The sequence below is a fragment of the Panulirus ornatus genome, chromosome 9 (genome assembly GCF_036320965.1).
Source record: "Panulirus ornatus isolate Po-2019 chromosome 9, ASM3632096v1, whole genome shotgun sequence".
NCBI lineage: Eukaryota > Metazoa > Arthropoda > Malacostraca > Decapoda > Palinuridae > Panulirus > Panulirus ornatus.
The window spans coordinates 33,215,738-33,239,251 of record NC_092232.1 but is presented as its reverse complement, the minus strand read 5'-3'; the positions used below and the strand labels follow the sequence as shown (position 1 = coordinate 33,239,251).

The 23,514-nt window shown below is 42.3% G+C and overlaps 1 protein-coding gene across 2 annotated transcripts in view; it reads left to right on the top strand.

Moving 5' to 3' along the window:
- The window catches only part of Ptp69D (Protein tyrosine phosphatase 69D), a 669,136-nt gene that overhangs the window by 176,271 nt on the left and 469,351 nt on the right, over positions 1-23,514 (top strand). For both annotated transcript variants that reach the window (XM_071664992.1, XM_071664991.1), the window contains exon 9: positions 8,716-8,936. In XM_071664992.1, coding sequence (XP_071521093.1) covers positions 8,716-8,936 — 221 coding nt within the window. The remainder of the gene's footprint in view (positions 1-8,715; positions 8,937-23,514) is intronic.

Here is a 23,514-nt window from a genome sequence, read left to right as displayed (position 1 = left end):
GGAATACCTGGTTTGAAAAGAGAGATATACATAAGTATACGTATGTAAATAGGAGATGGCCAGATGGCCAGTGTTATTGGATTATGTGTTAATTGATAGGCATGCAAAAGAGAGAATTTTGCATGTTCATGTGCTGAGAGGTGCAACTGGAGGGATGTCTGATCATTATCTTGTGGAGGCGAAGGTGAAGATTTGTAGAGGTTTTCAGAAGAGTGTTGGGGTGAAAAGAGTGGTGAGAGTAAGTGAGCTTGGGAAGAAGACTTGTGTGAGAAAGTACCAGGAGAGACTGAGTACAAAATAGAAAAAAGTGAGAACAAAGGACATAAGGGGAGTGGGGAAGGAATGGGATGTATTTAGGGAAGCAGTGATGGCTTGCGCAAAAGGTGCTTGTGGCATGAGAAGCGTGGGAGGTGGGCAGATTAGAAAGGGTAGTGAGTGGTGGGATGAAGAAATAAAATTATTATTGAAAGAGAAGAGAGAGGCATTTGGATGATTTTTGCAGGGAAATAACGCAAATGACTGGGAGATGTATAAAAGAAAGAGGTAGGAGGTGTAGAGAAAGGTGCAAGAGATGAAAAAGAGGGCAAATGAGAATTGGGGTGAGAGAGTATCATTAAAGTTTTGGGAGAATAAAAAGATGTTTTGGAAGGAGGTAAATAAAGTGCATAAGACAAAGGAACAAATGGGAACTTCATTGAAGAGGGCGAATGGGGATGTGATAACAAGTAGTGGTGATGTAAGAAGAAGATGGAGTGAGTATTTTGAAGGTTTGTTGAATGTGTTTGATGATAGAGTGGCAGATATAGGGTGTTTTGGTTGAGGGGTGTGCAGAGTGAGAGGGTTAGGGAGAATGATTTGGTAAACAGAGAAGAGGTAGTAAAAGCTTTGTGGAAGATGAGAGCCAGCAAGGCAGTGGGTTTGGATGGTATTGCAGTGGAATTTATTAAAAAGGGGATGACTGTATTGTTGACTGGTTGGTAAGGTTATTTAATGTATGTATGACTCATGGTGAGGTGCCTGAGGGTTGGTGGAATGCTTGCATAGTGCCATTGTACAAAGGCAAAGGGTATAAAAGTGAGTGCTCAAATTACAGAGGTTTAAGTTTGTTGAGTATTCCTGGTAAATTATATGGGAGGGTATTGATTGAGAGGGTGAAGACATGTACAGAGCATCAGATTGGGGAAGAGCAGTGTGGTTTCAGAAATGTTCGAGGCTGTGTGGATCAGGTGTTTGCTTTGAAGATTGTATGTGAGAAATACTTAGAAAAGCAAATGGATTTGTATGTAGCATTTATGGATCTGGAGAAGGCATATGATAGAGTTGATAGAGATGCTCTGTGGAAGGTATTAAGAATATATGGTGTGGGAGGCAAGTTGTTAGAAGCAGTGAAAAGTTTTTATCGAGGATGTAAAGCATGTGTACGTATAGGAAGAGAGGAAAGTGATTGGTTCTCAGTGAATGTAGGTTTGCGGCAGGGTGTGTGATGTCTCCATGATTGTTTAATTTGTTTATGGATGGGGTTGTTAGGGAGGTGAATGCAAGAGTTTTGGAAAGAGGAGCAAGTATGCAATTTATTGTGGATGAGAGAGCTTGGGAAGTGAGTCAGTTGTTGTTCACTGATGATACAGCGCTGTTGGCTGATTCATGTGTGAAACTGCAGAAGCTGGTGACTGAGTTTGGTAAAGTGTGTGAAAGAAGAAAGCTGAGAGTAAATAAGAATAAGAGCAAGGTTATTAGGTACAGTAGGGTTGAGGGTCAAGTAAATTGGGAAGTAAGTTTGAATAGAGAAAAACTGGAGGAAGTGAAGTGTTTTAGATATCTGGGGGTGGATTTGGCAGCGGATGGAACCATGGAAGCGGAAGTGAATCATAGGGTGGGGGAGAGGGCGAAATTTGTGGGAGCATGGAAGAATGTGTGGAAGGCGAGAACATTATCTCGGAAAGCAAAAATGGGTACCTTTGAAGGAATAGTGGTTCCAACAGTGTTATATGGTTGCCAGGCATGGGCTATGGATAGAGTTGTGCGGAGGAGGGTGGATGTGCTGGAAATGAGATGTTTGATGACAATATGTGGTGTGAGGTGGTTTGATCGAGTAAGTAATAATAGGGTAAGAGAGGTGTGTGGTAATAAAAAGAGTGTGGTTGAGAGAGCAGAAGAGGGTGTTTTGAAATAGTTTGGTTACATGGAGAGAATATGTGAGGAAAGATTGACCAAGAGGATATATGTGTCAGAGGTGGAAGGAATGAGAAGTGGGAGACCAAATTGGAGGTGGAAAGATGGAGTGAAAAAGATTTTGAGTGATCGGGGCCTGAACATGCAGGAGGGTGAAAGGCGTGCAAGGAATAGAGTGAATTGGAACGTTGCGGTATACCGGGGTCGACGTGCTGTCAATGGATTGAACCAGGGCATTTGAAGCGTCTGGGGTAAACCATGGAAAGTTGTGTGGGGCCTGGATGTGGAAAGGGAGCTGTGGTTTCAGTGCATTATACATGACAGCTAGAGACTGAGTGTGAACGAAAGTGGCCTTTGTTGTCTTTCCTAGCGCTACCTTGCACACATGCGGGGGGAGGGGGTTGTCATTTCATGTGTGGCGGGGTGGTGACGGGAATGAATAGAGGGCAGACAGTATGAATTATGTACATGTGTATATATGTATATATCTGTGTGTGTATATATATGTATACGTTGAGATGTATAGGTATTTATATGTGCGTGTGTGGATGTGTATGTATATGCATGTGTATGTGGGTGGGTTGGGCCATTCTTTCATCTGTTTCCTTGCACTTCCTCACTAACGCGGGAGACAGCGACAAAGCAAAATAAATAAAATAGATATATATCTTTCTTTCGTACTATTCGCCATTTCCCGCGTTAGCGTTAAGAACAGAGGACTGGGCTTTTGAGGGAATATCCTTACCTGACCCCCTTCTCTGTTCCTTCTTTTGGAAAATTAAGAAAATAACGAGAGTGGAGGATTTCCAGCCACCCTCTCCCTCCCTCTTTTAGTCACCTTCTATGACACGCAGGGAATACGTGGGAAGTATTATTTCTCCCTGCTGTCCCTGGGGATAGGGAAGAAAGAATACTTCCCACGCATTCCTCGCATGTCGTAGAAGGCGACTAAAGGGGATGGGAGCAGGGGGCTAGAAACCCTCCTCTCCTTGTATTTTAACTTTCTAAAAGGGGAAACAGAAGGAGGAGTCACGCAGGGAGTGCTTATCCTCCTCAAAGGCTCAGATTGGGGTGTCTGAATGTGTGTGGATGTAACCCAGATGAGAAAAAAGGAGAGATAGGTAGTATGTTTGAGGAAAGGAACCTGGATGTTTTTGGCTCTGAGTGAAACGAAACTCAAGGGTAAAGGGGAAGAGTGGTTTGGAAATGTCTTGGGAGTAAAGTCAGGGGTTAGTGAGAAGACAAGAGCAAGGGAAGGAGTAGCACTACTCCTGAAACAGGAGTTGTGGGAGTAGTGATAGAGTGTAAGAAAGTAAACACTCGATTGATATGGGTAAAACTGAAAGTTGATGGAGAGAGATGGGTGATTATTGGTGCATATGCACCTGGGCATGAGAAGAAAGATCAAGAGAGGCAAGTGTTTTGGGAGCAGCTGAATGATTGTGTTAGTGGTTTTGATGCACGAGACCAGGTTATATTGATGGGTGATTTGAATGCAAAGGTGAGTAATGTGGCAGTTGAGGGAATAATTGGTAAACATGGGGTGTTCAGTGTTGTAAATGGAAATGGTGAAGAGCTTGTAGATTTATGTGCTGAAAAAGGACTGGTGATTGGGAATACCTGGTTTAAAAAGCGAGATATACATAAGTATACGTATGTAAGTAGGAGAGATGGCCAGAGAGCATTATTGGATTACGTGTTAATTGATAGGCGCGTGAAAGAGAGACTTTTGGATGTTAAATGTGCTGAGAGGTGCAACTGGAGGGATGTCTGATCATTATCTTGTGGAGGCGAAGGTGAAGATTTGTAGAGGTTTTCAGAAAAGAAGAGAGAATATTGGGGTGAAGAGAGTGGTGAGAGTAAGTGAGCTTGGGAAGGAGACTTGTGTGAGGAAGTACCAGGAGAGACTGAATACAGAATGGAAAAAGGTGAGAACAAAGGAGGTAAGGGGAGTGGGGAAGGAATGGGATGTATTTAGTGAAGCAGTGATGACTTGTGCAAAAGATGCTTGTGGCATGAGAAGTGTGGGAGGTGGGCAGATTAGAAAGGGTAGTGAGTGGTGGGATGAAGAAGTAAGATTATTATTGAAAGAGAAGAGAGAGGCATTTGGATGATTTTTGCAGGGAAATAATGCAAATGAGTGGGAGATGTATAAAAGAAAGAGGCAGGAGGTCAAGAGAAAGGTGCAAGAGGTGAAAAAGAGGGCAAATGAGAGTTGGGGTGAGAGAGTATCATTAAGTTTTAGGGAGAATAAAAAGATCTCGCGCACGCGTTAGGGGGAGGTGGGGCGTCTGGGGTAAACCATGGAAAGCTGTGTAGGTATGTATATTTGCGTGTGTGGACGTATGTATATACATGTGTATGGGGGGGGTTGGGCCATTTCTTTCGTCTGTTTCCTTGCGCTACCTCGCAAACGCGGGAGACAGCGACAAAGTATAATAATAATAAAAAAAAAAAGAAAAAAAAAAGATGTTTTGGAAGGAGGTAAATAAAGTGTGTAAGACAAGGGAACAAATGGGAACTTCAGTGAAGGGGGCTAATGGGGAGGTGATAACAAGTAGTGGTGATGTGAGAAGATGGAGTGAGTATTTTGAAGGTTTGTTGAATGTGTTTGATGATAGAGTGGCAGATATAGGGTGCTTTGGTCGAGGTGGTGTGCAAAGTGAGAGGGTTAGGGAAAATGATTTGGTAAACAGAGAAGAGGTAGTAAAAGCTTTGTGGAAGATGAAAGCCGGCAAGGCAGCGGGTTTGGATGGTATTGCAGTGGAATTGCAGTGGATGGTATTGCAGTGACTGTAGTGTTGACTGGTTGGTAAGGCTATTTGATGCATGTATGATTCATGGTGAGGTGCCTGAGGATTGGCGGAATGCATGCATAGTGCCACTGTACAAAGGCAAAGGGGATAAGAGTGAGTGCTCAAATTACAGAGGTATAAGTTTGTTGAGTATTCCTGGTAGATTATGTGGGAGGGTATTGATTGAGAGGGTAAAGGTATGCACAGAGCATCAGATTGGGGAAGAGCAGTGTCGTTTCAGAAGTGGTAGAGGATGTGTGGATCAGGTGTTTGCTTTGAAGAATATATGTGAGAAATACTTAGAAAAGCAAGTGGATTTGTATGTAGCATTTATGGATCTGGAGAAGGCATATGATAGAGTTGATAGAGATGCTATATTGGGAAGTAAGTTTGAATGGAGAAAACTTGAGGAAGTGAAGTGTTTTAAATATCTGGGAGTGGATCTGGCAGCGGATGGAACCATGGAAGCCTTGAAGAATGTTTGGAAGTTGAGAACATTATCTGGGAAAGCAAGAATGGCTATGTTTGAAGGAATAGTGGTTCCAACAATGTTGTATGGTTGCGAGGCTTGGGTTATGGATAGAGTTGTGCGCAGGAGTGTGGATGTGCTGGAAATGAGATGTTTGAGGACAGTGTGTGGTGTGAGGTGGTTTGATCGAGTAAGTAATGTAAGGGTAAGAGAGATGTGTGGTAATAAAAAAGAGTGGTTTAGAGAGCAGAAGAGGGTGTTGTGAAATGTTTTGGTCACATGGAGAGAATGAGTGAGGAAAGATTGACCAAGAGGATGTATGTGTCAGAGGTGGAGGGAACGAGGAGAAGTGGGAGACCAAATTGGAGGTGGAAAGATGGAGTGTAAAAGATTTTGAGTGATCGGTGCCTGAACATGCAAGAGGGTGAAAGGCGTGCAAGGAATAGAGTGAATTGGAACGATGTTGTATACCGGGGTTGACGTGCTGTCAATGGATTGAACCAGGGCATGTGAACCGTCTGGGGTAAACAATGGAAAGTTGTGTGGGGCCTGGATGTGGAAAGGGAGCTGTGGTTTCGGTGCATTATTACATGACAGCTAGAGACTGAGTGTGAACGAATGGGGCCTTTGTTGTCTTTTCCTAGCACTACCCCACACACATGAGGGGGGAGGGGTTTGTTATTCCATCTGTGGCGAGGTGGCAATGGGAATGAATAAAGGCAGACAGTATGAATTATGTACATGTGTATATATGTATGTATGTGGTGTATATATATATGTATACATTGAGGTGTATAGGTATATATATTTGCGTGTGTGGACGTGTATGTATAAACATTGTGTATGGGGGTGGGTTGGGCTATTTCTTTCGTCTGTTTCCTTGCGCTACCTCGCAAACGCGGGAGACAGCGACAAAGTATAATAAATAAATAAATAAATATATATATATATATATATATATATATATATATATATATATATATATATATATATATATATATATATATATATATTATTATTTTTATTATACTTTGTCGCTGTCTCCCGCGTTTGCGAGGTAGCGCAAGGAAACAGACGAAAGAAATGGCCCAACCCCCCCCATACACATGTATATACATACGTCCACACACGCAAATATACATACCTACACAGCTTTCCATGGTTTACCCCAGACGCTTCACATGCCTTGATTCAATCCACTGACAGCACGTCAACCCCGGTATACCACATCGCTCCAATTCACTCTATTCCTTGCCCTCCTTTCACCCTCCTGCATGTTCAGGCCCCGATCACACAAAATCTTTTTCACTCCATCTTTCCACCTCCAATTTGGTCTCCCTCTTCTCCTTGTTCCCTCCACCTCCGACACATATATCCTCTTGGTCAATCTTTCCTCACTCATCCTCTCCATGTGCCCAAACCACTTCAAAACACCCTCTTCTGCTCTCTCAACCATGCTCTTTTTATTTCCACACATCTCTCTTACTCTTACGTTACTCACTCGATCAAACCACCTCACACCACACATTGTCCTCAAACATCTCATTTCCAGCACATCCATCCTCCTGCGCACAACTCTATCCATAGCCCACGCCTCGCAACCATACAACATTGTTGGAACCACTATTCCTTCAAACATACCCATTCTTGCTTTCCGAGATAATGTTCTTGACTTCCACACATTCTTCAAGGCTCCCATGATTTTTGCCCCCTCCCCCACCCTATGATCCACTTCCGCTTCCATGGTTCCATTGGCTGCCAGATCCACTCCAAGATATCTAAAACACTTTACTTCCTCCAGTTTTTCTCCATTCAAACTTACCTCCCAATTGACTTGACTCAACCCTACTGTACCTAATTACCTTGCTCTTATTCACATTTACTCTTAACTTTCTTCTTTCACACATTACCAAACTCAGTCACCAGCTTCTGCAGTTTCTCACATGAATCAGCCACCAGCACTGTATCATCAGCGAACAACAACTGACTCACTTCCTAAGCTCTCTCATCCACAACAGACTTCATACTTGCCCCTCTTTCCAAAACTCTTACATTCACCTCCCTAACAACCCCATCCATAAACAAATTAAAGAACCATGGAGACATCACACACCCCTGCCGCAAACCTACATTCACTGAGAACCAATCACTTTTCTCTCTTCCTACACGTACACATGCCTTACATCCTCGATAAAAACTTTTCACTGCTTCTAACAACTTGCCTCCCACACCATATATTCTTAATACTTTCCACAGAGCATCTCTATCAACTCTATCATATGCCTTCTCCAGATCCATAAATGCTACAAACATATATATATATATATATATATATATATATATATATGTGTGTGTGTGTGTTTGCGCGTGTGTCAGAAATTAATATCTTATAAATGAAGAAGCTAGGGTAACTGTATTAGATATGTGGTAGATACTGTTGGGGCAGACCCTTTTTTCATGATTAGTGCAAGGGGCCCTTATGTAACTGGCTGAGGATGTGTTGATATTTGGAGAGGACTAAGTTTTGCTCACAGTGGCCTGTGGGAAGGTCTCTGAGTACAGTTTAGTAATGAGGTGCCCCTTGGCTCTGTAGTGGCTCATATTGCTATGGATAATGCAGGGATAGCAGTTATTGGTAGTGCCCTTTTAGCCACAACCAGGATTAGAATTTGGGAAGCCTGTGAATGTGTCATGGTCAGGAATGCTAACTACTTCACCGTGGGAGTCCATATATTCCCAGTAAAGAGATGCCTTTTTGGTAGTTATGGGAAAAATCTGTATTTTGCTGTCTGTGGTTATAAATGTTAGTTTGGATATACCTGAGTGATGCAGCAAAAAGGTTGAGGCACTGATTGTAGATTGAAGATATTTATAAGTTCACAGGTTGTATATTCCTGATCCACCCCATAAAACTGGAAATTAAGTAATTTTGATTGATAGATTGATAGATTAAAAGTAAAGATTTATATGGTTGATGGGACAGAATTTTTATTCCAAGGTGTTTGTAAATCTGCCTTCGAAGACAGAATATGTAATGAAATGAAAGAAAGGGGTTTAGTGGTAAAAACATCCCCTTTTCATTCTTAAAGTTTTCCTTTACTGTATCGATGCAAGCTAGGGCTGATCAGCCTTCTGCATAACGTAAAACTTGAGACGCTATAGTCTTATGTTTGACTTTAGGACCTTATGGAGCATTATTTCAAAGTGAAATGAATGAAAAAGTGAAGTTGCATCCTTCTTTGATGTCGCTTATTTTTATATGACTTTTATACATTTCAGAGCCAGAATTCATCCCAGAAGCATCAGCAAAAGGCAGTGGCCTTGACTCTTTTACAGTAGGATGGAGTCAGCCTGATGAAGAAGCTAAGGAATTTGTTGGTCGTTACCATCTCTCTCTCATTGACCCAGCCTCTGGAGATCATCAAGAACTGTTTGTTCCAGTTGCTGCCATGGACCACATGTTTACAGATCTGAAGCCAGCAACTGAATATGAATTTAAGGTGTGCATTATACATTTGCCAGTTCTTGAACTGTGTCTGAAGATTTTATAGTGAATTCATTTAAAGTATGTGTTTGAAGGAACCTGTCATCCTCCGTACACCACATTGGTCCCTGGAATGGAGGTGAATTAATATGAATGTGTTGATTCATCTTCCCCAGAAGTGCAATCGACTTTAAACAGGATGAACAGTGATGGCTAACTTTATGTTTAAGAAAATTTACCATATTTGTAGACTACGATCACACTGTAGTACAAATACTGCAAATACTTTTACACTCAAGGGAGTGTCCCTCTTCATAGCCCAAGGTGATAGCAACCAGGAGTCAGCTGAGCATCAATGTTTGTGATTATTATTATTTCGTGATCCTTATTTGGTCTTTTACTGTTTTTATTTTAACATACTTTTGTTTGCATGTGATTGGTTTATAATGTTTCATATACCACATGAGAAGTCTTGTACCAACATAACCATTATGGTTAGTTTTCCAAGTGCGTACTGCCGCTAGTGCAGAAATGCTCATAATAATTATCAAATTGTGGTACGTACTGTTGCTAGTGCAGAAATGCTTATAGTAATTATCAGATTGTGATGCTGCTTTTGGTCTTGCATTTTTTACTTTTTGTAAATTATTGCTCTTTGAACCCATTCATTGTGATCTGCTGTAGATATAACACACTCTTGTGTATAAAAGTATTGCAGTAGATTAAAGAGCTAAGTATTTCATATTTTGAGTGTGGAAATTGTTAGAGTACTTATATGTATGGCTGATATGAGTGAGAAACTGCAGAAGTTGGTGAGTGAGTTTGGAAAGTGTATGAAAGAAGAAAGTTGAGAGTAAATGAGAATAAGGGCAAGATTACTAGATTCAGCAAGGTTGAGGGACATGTTGGTTGGGATATAAGTTTGAATGGAAAAAAATTGAAGGAAGTGAAGTGTTTTAAATATCTGGGAGTGGAACCATGAAAGCAAAAGTGAGTCACAGTGTGGGGGAGGGGGCGAAGGTTCTAGGAGCGATGAAAAATATGTGGAAGGAGAGAACATTATCTCAGTAAGTAGAAATTGGTATGTTTGAAGGAATAGTAGTTCCAACAATATTATATGGATATGAGGCACGGACTATAGATAGGGTTTTACAGAGGAGGGTGGATGTGTTGGAATTGAAATGTTTGAGGTGGTTTGATTGAGTAAGTAATGAAAGGGTAAGAGAGATGTTTGGGAATAAAAAGAGTGTGGTTGAGAGTGAAGAGGATGTGTTGAAATGGTTTGAACATACAGAGAGAATGAGTGAGGAAAACTTGACAAAGAGGATATACGTGTCAGAGATGTAGGGAACAAGGAGAAGCAGGAGACCAAATTGGAGGTGGAAGGATGGAGTGAAAAAGATTTTGAGCAATCAGGGCCTGAACATACAGGAGGGTGAGAGGCGTACAAGGAATAGGGTGAATTGGAACAATGTGGTATCCTGGGGTCAACATGCTGTCAGTGTACTGAACCAGGGCACGTGAAACGTTCGGGGTAAAGCATGGAAAAGTCTGTTGGGTCTGAATGTGGATAGGGAGCTGTGGTTTTGGTGCATTACACACGACAGCTAGAGACTGCGTTGAATGAATGTGGCCTATTTTGTCTGTTTTCCTGGCACTACCTCGCTGAAGCAGGGGGTAGTGATGCTGTTTCCTGTGGGGCAGGTTAGTGCCAGAAATAGATGAAGGCAAGAAAGTATGAATATGTACATGTCCATATATGTATATATGTCTATGTATGCATATGTATACATAAGTATATGTGTATATGTTGATATTTTATATTTATTTAATGGGAAATTGTATGGGAGGGTATTGATCGACAGGGTTAAGGCATGTACAGAGCATCAGATTGAGGAAGAGCATTGTGGTTTCAGAAATGGTAGAGGATGTGTGGATCAAATGTTTGCTTTGAATAGTGTATGTAAGAAATGCATAGAAAAACAAATGGATTTGTATATAGCATTTATGGATCTGGAGAAGGCATATGATAGAGTTGATAGAGATGCTCTGTGAAAGGTATTAAGACTATATGGTGTGGGAGGCAAGTTGCAAAAAGCAGTGAAAAGTCTTTTTCAAGGATGTAAGGCATGTGTAAGAGTAGGAAGAGTTCCTAGGAAAGTGATTGGTTCCCAGTGAATGTCAGTTTGCGGCAGGACTGCATGATGTCTCCATGGTTGTTTAAATTGTTTATGGATGAGGTTGTTTGGGAGGTGAATGCAAGAGTTTTGGAAAGAAGGGCAAGTATGCAGGCTGTTGTGCATGAGAGGGCTTGGGAAATGAGTCAGTTGTTCGCTGATGATAAAGTGCTGGTGACTGATTCGGGTGAGAAACTGCAGAAGCTGGTGACTGAGTTTGGTAAAGTGTGTGAAAGAAAGCTGGGAGTAAATGTGAATATGAGCATGGTTATTAGGTACAGTAGGTTTGAGGGACAAGTCAATTGGTAGGTAAATTTGAATGGAGAAAAACTGGAGGAAGTGAAGTGTAGATATCTGGGAGTGGATTTGGTAGCGAATGGAATCATGGATGCAGAAGTGAGTCACAGGGTGGGGAAGGGGGCGAAGGTTCTGTGAGCTTTGAAGAATATATGGAAGTCGAGAACGTTATCTTGGAAAGCAAAACTGGGTATGTTTGAAGGAATAGTAGTTCCAACAATGTTATATGGTTGCGAGGCATGGGCTATAGATAGAGTTGTGCGGAGGAGGATGGATGTGCTGGAAATGAGATGTTTGAGGACAATATGTGGTGTGAGTTGGTTTGATCAAATAATGAATGAAAGGGTAAGAGAGATGTGTGGTAATAAAAAGAATGTGGTTGAGAGTGCAGAAGAGAGTGTATTGAAATGGTTTGGTCACATGGAGAGAATGAGTGAGGAAAGATTGACTAAGAGGATATATGTGTCAGAGGTGGAGGGAACTAGAAGTGGGAGACCAAGTTGCAGGTGGAAGGATGGAGTGAAAAAGATTTTGAGTGATCAGGGCCTGAACATGCAGGAGGGTGAAAGGCGTGCAAGGAATAGAGTGAATTGGAACGATGTGGTATTCCAGGGTCAGTATGCTGTCAGTGGATTGAACCAGGACATGTGAAGTGTCTGGGTAAAACATGGAAAGTTTTGTGTAGCCAGGATGTGGAAAGGGAGCTGTGGTTTCGGTGCATTATGCATTACAGCTAGAGACTGAGCGTGAATGAATGTTGCCTTTGTTGTCTTTTCCTAGCGCTACCTCGTGTGTGTGCAGGGGGAAGGGTGTGTCATTTCATGTGTGGCGGGGTAGCAACAGAAATGCATAAAGGCACTAAGTATGAATTATGTACATGTGTATATATGTATATGTCTGTATATGTATATATATGTATACATGTTGGAAAGGATCACAGTTTTGCGCGTGATCAAGATATTCCTATGAGTCCACGGGGAAAATTAAACACGATAAGTTTCCAAGTGCACTTTCATGTGATAATCACATCATCAGGGGAAACACAAGAGAGAAATAAGTCAGTTGATGTACATCAAAGAGACAGAGCTAGGACACCATTTGGTAAACATGCGATTGACCAAGACCGACAAAGAGTGTTCATAAACTTATCATTTTACAAACCTTATCAACAATAAAGTTATCTAATTTGTATAGACCATCAGTAATATTAAGATTATAATTCTTTGTGTATTTAATAATAGAAGATTCAATGATATTTCTCGTGGTAATAGAGGATTGGCGGAATGCGTGCATAGTGCCATTGTACAAAGGCAAAGGGGATAAGAGTGAGTGCTCAAATTACAGAGGTATAAGTTTGTTGAGTATTCCTGGTGAATTATATGGGAGGGTATTGATTGAGAGGGTGAAGGCATGTACAGAGCATCAGATTGGGGAAGAGCAGTGTGGTTTCAGAAGTGGTAGAGGATGTGTGGATCAGGTGTTTGCTTTGAAGAATGTATGTGAGAAATACTTAGAAAAGCAAATGGATTTGTATGTAGCATTTATGGATCTGGAGAAGGCATATGATAGAGTTGATAGAGATGCTCTGTGGAAGGTATTAAGAATATATGGTGTGGGAGGCAAGTTGTTAGAAGCAGTGAAAAGTTTTTCTCGAGGATGTAAGGCATGTGTACGTGTAGGAAGAGAGGAAAGTGATTGGTTCTCAGTGAATGTAGGTTTGCGGCAGGGGTGTGTGATGTCTCCATGGTTGTTTAATTTGTTAATGGATGGGGTTGTTAGGGAGGTGAATGCAAGAGTTTTGGAAAGAGGGGCAAGTATGAAGTCTGTTGTGGATGAGAGAGCTTGGGAAGTGAGTCAGTTGTTGTTCGCTGATGATAGAGGGCTGGTGTCTGATTCATGTAAGAAACTGCAGAAGCTGGTGACTGAGTTTGGTAAAGTGTGTGAAAGAAGAAAGTTAAAGAGTAAATGTGAATAAGAGCAAGGTTATTAGGTACAGTAGGGTTGAGGGTCAAGTCAGTTGGGAGGTAAGTTTGAATGGAGAAAAACTGGAGGAAGCAAAGTGTTTTAGATATCTGGGAGTGGATTTGGCAGCGGATGGAACCATGGAAGCGGAAGTGAATCATAGGGTGGGGGAGGGGGCGAAAATCTTGGGAGCCTTGAAGAATGTGTGGAAATCGAGAACATTATCTCGGGAAACAAAAATGGGTATGTTTGAAGGAATAGTGGTTCCATCAATGTTGTATGGTTGCAAGGTGTGGGCTATGGATAGAGTTGTGCGCAGAAGGGTGGATGTGCTGGAAATGAGATGTTTGAGGACAATGTGTGGTGTGAGGTGGTTTGATTGAGTAAGTAATGTAAGGGTAAGAGAGATGTGTGGAAATAAAAAGAGCGTGGTTGAGAGAGCAGAAGAGGGTATTTTGAAATGGTTTGGGCACATGGAGAGAATGAGTGAGGAAAGATTGACGAAGAGGATATATGTGTCGGAGGTGGAGGGAACGAGGAGAAGTGGGAGACCAAATTTTAGGTGGAAAGATGGAGTGAAAAAGATTTTGTGTGATCGGGGCCTGAACATTCAGGAGGGTGAAAGGAGGGCAAGGATAGAGTGAATTGGATCGATGTGGTATACCGGGGTTGACGTGCTGTCAGTGGATTGAATCAGGGCATGTGAAGCGTCTGGGGTAAACTATGGAAAGTCGTGTGGGGCCTGGATGTGGAAAGGGAGCTGTCGTTTCGGGCATTATTGCATGACAGCTAGAGACCGAGTGTGAACGAATGGGGCCTTTGTTGTCTTTTACTAGTGCTACCTCGCACACATGAGGGGGGAGGGGGATGGTATTCCATGTGTGGTGGGGTGGCGATGGGAATGAATAGGGGCAGACAGTGTGAATTGTGTGCATGGGTATATATGTATGTGTCTGTGTGTGTATATATATGTGTACATTGAGATGTATAGGTATGTATATTTGCGTGTGTGGATGGGTATGTATATACATTGTGTATGGGGGTGGGTTGGGCCATTTCTTTTGTCTGTTTCCTTGCGCTACCTCGCAAACGCGGGAGACAGCGACAAGGTAAAATAAAATAGATAAAATGAAATAAATATATATATATATATATATATATATATATATATATATATATATATATATATATATATATATATGTATATATGTGTGTGTGTGTGGAAGTCGAGAACATTATCTCGGAAAGCAAAAATGGGTATGTTTGAAGGAATAGTGGTTCCAACAATGTTGTATGGTTGCGAGGCGTGGGCTATGGATAGAGTTGTGCGCAGGAGGATGGATGTGCTGGAAATGAGATGTTTGAGGACAATGTGTGGTGTGAGGTGGTTTGATCGAGTAAGTAACGTAAGGGTAAGAGAGATGTGTGGAAATAAAAAGAGCGTGGTTGAGAGAGCAGAAGAGGGTGTTTTGAAATGGTTTGGGCACATGGAGAGAATGAGTGAGGAAAGATTGACCAAGAGGATATATGTGTCGGAGGTGGAGGGAACGAGGAGAAGAGGGAGACCAAATTGGAGGTGGAAAGATGGAGTGAAAAAGATTTTGTGTGATCGGGGCCTGAACATGCAGGAGGGTGAAAGGAGGGCAAGGAATAGAGTGAATTAGAGCGATGTGGTATACCGGGGTTGACGTGCTGTCAGTGGATTGAATCAAGGCATGTGAAGCGTCTGGGGTAAACCATGGAAAGCTGTGTAGGTATGTATATTTGCGTGTGTGGACGTATGTATATACATGTGTATGGGGGGTGGGTTGGGCCATTTCTTTCGTCTGTTTCCTTGCGCTACCTCGCAAACGCGGGAGACAGCGACAAAGCAAAAAAAAATATATATATATATATATATATATATATATATATATATATATATATATATATATATATATATATATATTGAATGTGTTTGATGATAGAGTGGCAGATATAGGGTGTTTTGGTCGAGGTGGTGTGCAAAGTGCGAGGGTTAGGGAAAATGAGTTAGTAAACAGAGAAGAGGTAGTAAAAGCTTTGCGGAAGATGAAAGCCGGCAAGGCAGCAGGTTTGGATGCTATTGCAGTGGAATTTATTAAAAAAGGGGGTGACTGTATTGTTGACTGGTTGGTAAGGTTATTTAATGTATGTATGACTCATGGTGAGGTGCCTGAGGATTGGCGGAATGCGTGCATAGTGCCATTGTACAAAGGCAAAGGGGATAAGAGTGAGTGCTCAAATTACAGAGGTATAAGTTTGTTGAGTATTCCTGGCAAATTATATGGGAGGGTATTGATTGAGAGGGTGAAGGCATGTACAGAGCATCAGATTGGGGAAGAGCAGTGTGGTTTCAGAAGTGGTAGAGGATGTGTGGATCAGGTGTTTGCTTTGAAGAATGTATGTGAGAAATACTTAGAAAAGCAAATGGATTTGTATGTAGCATTTATGATCTGGAGAAGGCATATGATAGAGTTGATAGAGATGCTCTGTGGAAGGTATTAAGAATATATGGTGTTGGAGGCAAGTTGTTAGAAGCAGTGAAAAGTTTTTATGGAGGATGTAAGGCATGCGTACGTGTAGGAAGAGAGGAAAGTGATTGGTTCTCAGTGAATGTAGGTTTGTGGCAGGGGTGTGTGATGTCTCCATGGTTGTTTAATTTGTTTATGGATGGGGTTGTTAGGGAGGTGAATGCAAGAGTTTTGGAAAGAGGGGCAAGTATGAAGTCTGTTGGGGATGAGAGAGCTTGGGAAGCGAGTCAGTTGTTGTTCGCTGATGATACAGCGCTGGTGGCTGATTCATGTGAGAAACTGCAGAAGCTGGTTACTGAGTTTGGTAAAGTGTGTGAAAGAAGAACGTTAAGAGTAAATGTGAATAAGAGCAAGGTTATTAGGAACAGTAGGGTTGAGGGTCAAGTCAATTGGGAGGTGAGTTTGAATGGAGAAAAACTAGAGGAAGTGAAGTGTTTTAGATATCTGGGAGTGGATCTGGCAGCGGATGGAACCATGGAAGCGGAAGTGGATCATAGGGTGGGGGAGGGAGCGAAAATTCTGGGAGCCTTGAAGAATGTGTGGAAGTCGAGAACATTATCTCGGAAAGCAAAAATGGGTATGTTTGAAGGAATAGTGGTTCCAACAATGTTGTATGGTTGCGAGGCGTGGACTATGGATGGAGTTGTGCGCAGGAGGATGGATGTGGTATACCGGGGTTCACGTGCTGTCAGTGGATTGAATCAAGGCATGTGAAGCGTCTGGGGTAAACCATGGAAAGCTGTGTAGGTATGTATATTTGCGTGTGTGGACGTATGTATGTACATGTGTATGGGGGTGGGTTGGGCCATTTCTTTCGTCTGTTTCCTTGCGCTACCTCGCAAACGCGGGAGACAGCGACAAAGCAAAAAAAAAAAAAAACATATACATACAGAGAGAGAGAGAGAGAGAGAAGAGATAGGCATTTGGACGATTTTTGCAGGGAAAAAATGTAATTGAGTGGGAGATGTATAAAAGAAAGAGACAGGAGGTCAAGAGAAAGGTCCAAGAGGTGAAAAAGAGGGCAAATAAGAGTTGGGGTGAGAGAGTATCATTAAGTTTTAGGGAGAATAAAAAGATGCTCTGGAAGGAGGTAAATAAAGTGCGTAAGACAAGGGAGCAAATGGGAACTTCAGTGAAGGGCGCAAATGGGGAGGTGATAACAAGTAGTGGTGATGTGAGAAGGAGATGGAGTGAGTATTTTGAAGGTTTGTTGAATGTGTTTGATGATAGAGTGGCAGATATAGGGTGTTTTGGTCGAGGTGGTGTGCAGAGTGAGAGGGTTAGGGAAAATGATTTGGTAAACAGAAAAGAGGTAGTAAAAGCTTTGCGGAATATGGAAGCCGGCAAGGCAGCAGGTTTGGATGGTATTGCAGTGGAATCTGTTAAAAAAGGGGGTGACTGTATTGTTGACTGGTTGGTAAGGTTATTTAATGTATGTATGATTCACGGTGAGGTGCCTGAGGATTGGCGGAATGCGTGTCTAGTGCCATTGTACAAAGGCAAAAGGGATAAGAGTGAGTGCTCAAATTACAGAGGTATAAGTTTGTTGAGTATTCCTGGTAAATTATATGGGAGGGTATTGATTGAGAGGGTGAAGGCATGTACAGAGCATCAGATTGGGGAAGAGCAGTGTGGTTTCAGAAGTGGTAGAGGATGTGTGGATCAGGTGTTTGCTTTGAAGAATGTATGTGAGAAATACTTAGAAAAGCAAATGGATTTGTATGTAGCATTTATGGATCTGGAGAAGGCATATGATAGAGTTCATAGAGATGCTCTGTGGAAGGTATTAAGAATATATGGTTTGGGAGGCAAATTGTTGGAAGCAGTGAAAAGTTTTTATGGAGGATGTAAGGCATGTGTACGTGTTGGAAGAGAGGAAAGTGATTGGTTCTCAGTGAATGTAGGTTTGCGGCAGGGGTGTGTGATGTCTCCATGGTTGTTTAATTTGTTAATGGATGGGGTTGTTAGGGAGGTGAATGCAAGAGTTTTGGAAAGAGGGGCAAGTATGAAGTCTGTTGTGGATGAGAGAGCTTGGGAAGTGTCAGTTGTTGTTCGCTGATGATACAGCGCTGGTGGCTGATTCATGTGAGAAACTGCAGAAGCTGGTGACTGAGTTTGGTAAAGTGTGTGAAAGAAGAAAGTTAAGAGTAAATGTGAATAAGGGCAAGGTTATGAGGTACAGTAGGGTTCAGGGTCAAGTCAATTGGGAGGTAAGTTTGAATGGAGAAAAACTGGAGGAAATAAAGTGTTTTAGATATCTGGTAGTGGATCTGGCAGCGGATGGAACCATGGAAGCGGAAGTGAATCCATAGGGTGGGGGAGGGGGCGAAAATCCTGGGAGCCATGAAGAATGTGTGGAAGTCGAGAACATTATCTCGGAAAGCAAAAATGGGTATGTTTGAAGGAATAGTGGTTCCAGCAATGTTGTATGGTTGCGAGGCGTGGGCTATGGATAGAGTTGTGCGCAGGAGGGTGGATGTGCTGGAAATGAGATGTTTGAGGACAATGTGTGGTGTGAGGTGGTTTGATTGAGTAAGTAATGTAAGGGTAAGAGAGATGTGTGGAAATAAAAAGAGCGTGGTTGAGAGAGCAGAAGAGGGTATTTTGAAATGGTTTGGGCACATGGAGAGAATGAGTGAGGAAAGATTGACGAAGAGGATATATGTGTCGGAGGTGGAGGGAACGAGGAGAAGTGGGAGACCAAATTTTAGGTGGAAAGATGGAGTGAAAAAGATTTTGCACGATCTGGGCCTGAACATGCAGGAGGGTGAAAGGAGGGCAAGGAATAGAGTGAATTGGAACGATGTGGTATACCGGGATTGACGTGCTGTCAGTGGATTGAATCAAGGCATGTGAAGCGTCTGGGGTAAACCATGGAAAGTTGTGTGGTGCATGGATGTGGAAAGGGAGCTGTGGTTTCGGGCATTATTGCATGACAGCTAGAGACTGAGTGTGAACGAATGGGGCCTTTGTTGTCTTTTCCTAGCGCTACCTCGCACACATGAGGGGGAAGGGGGATGGTATTCCATGTGTGGCGAGGTGACGATGGGAATGAATAAAGGCAGTCATTGTGAATTGTGTGCATTGGTATATATGTATGTGTCTGTGTGTGTATATATATGTGTACATTGAGATGTATAGGTATGTATATTTGCATGTGTGGATGTGTATGTATATACATGTCTATGGGGGTGGGCTGGGCCATTTCTTTTCGTCTGTTTCCTTGCGCTACCTCGCAAATGCAAGAGACAGTGACAAAGCGAAATATAATGATATATATATATATATATATATATATATATATATATATATATATATATATATATATATATATATTTTTTTTTTTTTCCAAACTATTCGCCATTTCCCGCGTTAGCGAGGTAGCGTTAAGAACAGAGGACTGGGCCTTTTTTGGAATATCATCACCTGGCCCCCTCTGTTCCTTCTTTTGGAAAATTAAAAAAAAAACAAGAGGGGAGGATTTCCAGCCCCCCGCTCCCTTCCCTTTTAGTCGCCTTCTACGACACGCAGGGAATACGTGGGAAGTATTCTTAATCCCCTATCCCCAGGGATATATATATATATATATATATATATATATATATATATATATATGTAGGTTTGCGGCAGGGGTGTGTGATGTCTCCATGGTTGTTTAATTTGTTTATGGATGGGGTTGTTAGGGAGGTAAATGCAAGAGTTTTGGAAAGAGGGGCAAGTATGAAGTATGTTGGGGATGAGAGAGCTTGGGAAGTGAGTCAGTTGTTGTTCGCTGATGATACAGCGCTGGTGGCTGATTCATGTGAGAAACTGCAGAAGCTGGTGACTGAGTTTGGAAAAGTGTGTGGAAGAAGAAAGTTAAGAGTAAATGTGAATAAGAGCAAGGTTATTAGGTACAGTAGGGTTGAGGGTCAAGTCAATTGGGAGGTGAGTTTGAATGGAGAAAAACTGGAGGAAGTGAAGTGTTTTAGATATCTGGGAGTGGATCTGTCAGCGGATGGAACCATGGAAGCGGAAGTGGATCATAGGGTGGGGGAGGGGGCGAAAATCCTGGGGGCCTTGAAGAATGTGTGGAAGTCGAGAACATTATCTCGGAAAGCAAAAATGAGTATGTTTGAAGGAATAGTGGTTCCAACAATGGTGTATGGTTGCGAGGCGTGGGCTATGGATAGAGTTGTGCGCAGGAGGATGGATGTGCTGGAAATGAGATGTTTGAGGACAATGTGTGGTGTGAGGTGGTTTGATCGAGTGAGTAACGTAAGGGTAAGAGAGATGTGTGGAAATAAAAAGAGAGTGGTTGAGAGAGCAGAAGAGGGTGTTTTGAAGTGGTTTGGGCACATGGAGAGGATGAGTGAGGAAAGATTGACCAAGAGGATATATGTGTCGGAGGTGGAGGGAACGAGGAGAAGTGGGAGACCAAATTGGAGGTGGAAAGATGGAGTGAAAAAGATTTTGTGTGATCGGGGCCTGAACATGCAGGAGGGTGAAAGGAGGGCAAGGAATAGAGTAAATTGGAGCGATGTGGTATACCGGGGTTGACGTGCTGTCAGTGGATTGAAGCAGGGCATGTGAAGCGTCTGGGGTAAACCATGGAAAGCTGTGTAGGTATGTATATTTGCGTGTGTGGACGTATGTATATACATGTGTATGGGGGGGGTTTGGGCCATTTCTTTCGTCTGTTTCCTTGCGCTACCTCGCAAACGCGGGAGACAGCGACAAAGTATAATAAAAATAATAAATAAATATATATAAGACAAGGGAGCAAATGGGAACTTCAGTGAAGGGCGTAAATGGGGAGGTGATAACAAGTAGTGGTGATGTGAGAAGGAGATGGAATGAGTATTTTGAAGGTTTGTTGAATGTGTCTGATGACAGAGTGGCAGATATAGGGTGTTTGGGTCGAGGTGGTGTGCAAAGTGAGAGGGTTAGGGAAAATGATTTGGTAAACAGAGAAGAGGTAGTAAAAGCTTTGCGGAAGATGAAAGCCGGCAAGGCAGCAGGTTTGGATGGTATTGCAGTGGAATTTATTAAAAAAGGGGGTGACTGTATTGTTGACTGGTTGGTAAGGTTATTTAATGTATGTATGACTCATGGTGAGGTGCCTGAGGATTGGCGGAATGCGTGCATAGTGCCATTGTACAAAGGCAAAGGGGATAAGAGTGAGTGCTCAAATTACAGAGGTATAAGTTTGTTGAGTATTCCTGGTAAATTATATGGGAGGGTATTGATTGAGAGGGTGAAGGCATGTACAGAGCATCAGATTGGGGAAGAGCAGTGTGGTTTCAGAAGTGGTAGAGGATGTGTGGATCAGGTGTTTGCTTTGAAGAATGTATGTGAGAAATACTTAGAAAAGCAAATGGATTTGTATGTAGCATTTATGGATCTGGAGAAGGCATATGATAGAGTTGATAGAGATGCTCTGTGGAAGGTATTAAGAATATATGGTTTGGGAGGCAAATTGTTGGAAGCAGTGAAAAGTTTTTATGGAGGATGTAAGGCATGTGTACGTGTTGGAAGAGAGGAAAGTGATTGGTTCTCAGTGAATGTAGGTTTGCGGCAGGGGTGTGTGATGTCTCCATGGTTGTTTAATTTGTTAATGGATGGGGTTGTTAGGGAGGTGAATGCAAGAGTTTTGGAAAGAGGGGCAAGTATGAAGTCTGTTGTGGATGAGAGAGCTTGGGAAGTGTCAGTTGTTGTTCGCTGATGATACAGCGCTGGTGGCTGATTCATGTGAGAAACTGCAGAAGCTGGTGACTGAGTTTGCTAAAGTGTGTGAAAGAAGAAAGTTAAGAGTAAATGTGAATAAGAGCAAGGTTATTAGGTACAGTAGGGTTCAGGGTCAAGTCAATTGGGAGGTAAGTTTGAATGGAGAAAAACTGGAGGAAATAAAGTGTTTTAGATATCTGGGAGTGGATCTGGCAGCGGATGGAACCATGGAAGCGGAAGTGGATCATAGGGTGGGGGAGGGGGCGAAAATTCTGGGGGCCTTGAAGAATGTGTGGAAGTCGAGAACATTATCTCGGAAAGCAAAAATGGGTATGTTTGAAGGAATAGTGGTTCCAGCAATGTTGTATGGTTGCGAGGCGTGGGCTATGGATAGAGTTGTGCGCAGGAGGGTGGATGTGCTGGAAATGAGATGTTTGAGGACAATATGTGGTGTGAGGTGGTTTGATCGAGTAAGTAATGGAAGGGTAAGAGAGATGTGTGGAAATAAAAAGAGCGTGGTTGTGAGAGCAGAAGAGGGTGTTTTGAAATGGTTTGGGCACACGGAGAGAATGAGTGAGGAAAGAGTGACCAAGAGGATATATGTGTCACAGGTGGAGGGAACGAGGAGAAGTGGGAGACCAAATTTTAGGTGGAAAGATGGAGTGAAAAAGATTTTGCGCGATCTGGGCCTGAACATGCAGGAGGGTGAAAGGCGGGCAAGGAATAGAGTGAATTGGATCGATGTGTTATACCGGGGTTGACGTGCTGTCAGTGGATTGAATCAAGGCATGTGAAGCGTCTGGGGTAAACCATGGAAAGTTGTGTGGTGCATGGATGTGGAAAGGGAGCTGTGGTTTCGGGCATTATTGCATGACAGCTAGAGACTGAGTGTGAACGAATGGGGCCTTTGTTGTCTTTTCCTAGCGCTACCTCGCACACATGAGGGGGAAGGGGGATGGTATTCCATGTGTGGCGAGGTGGCGATGGGAATGAATAAAGGCAGTCATTGTGAATTGTGTGCATTGGTATATATGTATGTGTCTGTGTGTGTATATATATGTGTACATTGAGATGTATAGGTATGTATATTTGCATGTGTGGATGTGTATGTATATACATGTCTATGGGGGTGGGCTGGGCCATTTCTTTCGTCTGTTTCCTTGCGCTACCTCGCAAATGCAAGAGACAGTGACAAAGCGAAATATAATGATATATATATATATATATATATATATATATATATATATATATATATATATATATTTTTTTTTTTTTTTCCAAACTATTCGCCATTTCCCGCGTTAGCGAGGTAGCGTTAAGAACAGAGGACTGGGCCTTTTTTGGAATATCCTCACCTGGCCCCCTCTGTTCCTTCTTTTGGAAAATTAAAAAAAAAACAAGAGGGGAGGATTTCCAGCCCCCCGCTCCCTTCCCTTTTAGTCGCCTTCTACGACACGCAGGGAATACGTGGGAAGTATTCTTAATCCCCTATCCCCAGGGATATATATATATATATATATATATATATATATATATATATATATATGTAGGTTTGCGGCAGGGGTGTGTGATGTCTCCATGGTTGTTTAATTTGTTTATGGATGGGGTTGTTAGGGAGGTAAATGCAAGAGTTTTGGAAAGAGGGGCAAGTATGAAGTATGTTGGGGATGAGAGAGCTTGGGAAGTGAGTCAGTTGTTGTTCGCTGATGATACAGCGCTGGTGGCTGATTCATGTGAGAAACTGCAGAAGCTGGTGACTGAGTTTGGAAAAGTGTGTGGAAGAAGAAAGTTAAGAGTAAATGTGAATAAGAGCAAGGTTATTAGGTACAGTAGGGTTGAGGGTCAAGTCAATTGGGAGGTGAGTTTGAATGGAGAAAAACTGGAGGAAGTGAAGTGTTTT